Source organism: Mycetomoellerius zeteki, unplaced genomic scaffold (genome assembly GCF_001594055.1).
Source record: "Mycetomoellerius zeteki isolate Tzet28-1 unplaced genomic scaffold, Tzet1.0 scaffold594, whole genome shotgun sequence".
In the NCBI taxonomy this organism is placed as follows: domain Eukaryota; kingdom Metazoa; phylum Arthropoda; class Insecta; order Hymenoptera; family Formicidae; genus Mycetomoellerius; species Mycetomoellerius zeteki.
The window spans coordinates 12933-14916 of record NW_017257604.1 but is presented as its reverse complement, the minus strand read 5'-3'; the positions used below and the strand labels follow the sequence as shown (position 1 = coordinate 14916).

The following is a 1984-nucleotide window of genomic DNA, read 5'->3' as shown; positions in this document are numbered from 1 at the left end:
AAAATGTAATCAAATATGTCGGTGCTAGATATGGCAAGAAATGTAAACATTTTTTTTCGATTTCTCTGAAACGGAGCAAAAACGAGCATATGTCTATAAGACTTTTTTTCTTAGTTTTTTACTCCTCTACACGCTCCCGAAGTTTTGCCATTTAATTTGGAAACACCCTGTATAATTATATATTTATTAATATATAATATTAAATTATAAGGTGCAGCAACCCTGGTAGAAATTTCCTCGTCAGTGCTACGATACTGGCCAACGCCACGATACTTTGCCACTGCTTTGTCACACCATAACCTCTTAAAAAAATCTGACATGGTCCATAAGAGACCTAGTCTTGCGCTTGATATGGACCAGGTATGGAAATAGCTTAGCATTCGCAGTAAAATTTATTAAATAGTCTAACGTAGCCCACGACAGACCCAGGCTCGCGCCTCAATGATGAAAATATGACCACAGCGCTTGTTCGCATCGCAGTATTTCGTGGCTGACAGATTTTCTAACCTGAATAGTCGTAAACTTTAATGATTAATGTCTCAGGCTCGCGGAGAAGAGTAACATTTTTCGTGTAAAAATGAAGATTTGATAAGAAAAAGGGTAATAATTTAGTTTAGCCACTGCCACCTCAAAAATCAATGAGATTTATAGGCTTACTCAATGTGTTTTTTTATGAAACGAAGGAATCTGGTAGAAAAAAACGTCACTCTGCCCCGCGAATCTGAGATATTAATCTTACGACTATTGAGATTAGAAAATTTGTCAGCCTGGTGCTGACAAGTATCAGTACCGAGGACAATCACTTCTCGGCAACAAAGATGGGATAGATTAAGGCATGGTGGAAGTAAGAAGGTGTGCTATTGCGCATACATTCTTCGCTGGCCAATGAGAGAACGATACTGAACTCAGCCATCTTGAGCAGCAATTCAAATGCATATAATAAGGGAAGATTCATGCAAAGAAAGTGGAATAACTATAGTGAATAAATGTTACAAAAAAAAAGATATATTGTTTTAATTTCAACAAGAACAAAGAACATAAAATAATTAATCAATAAAATATATACAGTTAGTAAATAATAAAAAGAAATTTACATTTAAAATGTAGTAACTTTACGGTTTGTAAATTTCGAAATTTTTTTATTGCGCTTTATTCTTTGGTTTTCTGCAGAAATTTGTTTATTGATGATTCTAATACGTATGTAAGTACATGTACGTACTAAACATAACAATATCTCTCGCGGAATCTGTATATTTTGTACTTTTTCCTGAGTTTTATCGGCTACTGTTTTGAAGATCCATGGATCTTTTCGAATAAAAGTTCCATGAAATATCTGAAACTCGATGTTCATCGCTTTCGCAACTTCATATAAATGGGAAGAAGGACTAATTAATCGTCCTCTAGAAATGTTGTTAATCCAGTCATTTTCTGGATTAACTAACATTTCAGTAGGCGTTCCTAAATCTTTATAAATATTAATGCATAAATCTGTATGCTACGTAATCGGCAATGTATTTCAGCCCTTCTTCTTCTATGACATCCAATGTATCAACTTCATGCAACAATGCCTGTTCTTCTAAGAAAGGAATATAATTCAAAGTATAGGTGGCTGTAGAAGAAAGATGAAACAGTATATATTAAAATAAAATATCTCAAGAACCATTTTCTTAGATTTTTGTATTTTTTTACATTTTTTATTCATACATTTTAAAAAATAATTTACATTTTTAATGCTAATAATAATAATAACTATAATACCAAAATGTTTCATATACAATTATATATATTATATGTAACGTCCGGTGCGCCTGCAGAGTAGCGCCCCGTACTACACGATAGACCGCGAGCACAGAGTATAGCACAAACTATAACATGTGCCAAACAACAATCGGGCAAAGCTATAGGCCGCGCAGCCGAACGATTCCGCCGTGCAACCCAACAAAGAAAACGCCGTAAAAATGCATCTTCCCGTAAAAACTACAAC

General features: G+C 34.3%; 1 protein-coding gene across 1 annotated transcript in view; it reads right to left on the bottom strand.

Annotated features, from left to right (window-relative positions):
* Positions 1-1475: 1475 nt before the first annotated feature.
* The window catches only part of LOC108728255 (uncharacterized), a 2303-nt gene continuing 1794 nt past the window's right edge, over positions 1476-1984 (bottom strand). The window contains exon 2 of the mRNA XM_018456731.1: positions 1476-1609. Coding sequence (XP_018312233.1) covers positions 1476-1609 — 134 coding nt within the window. The remainder of the gene's footprint in view (positions 1610-1984) is intronic.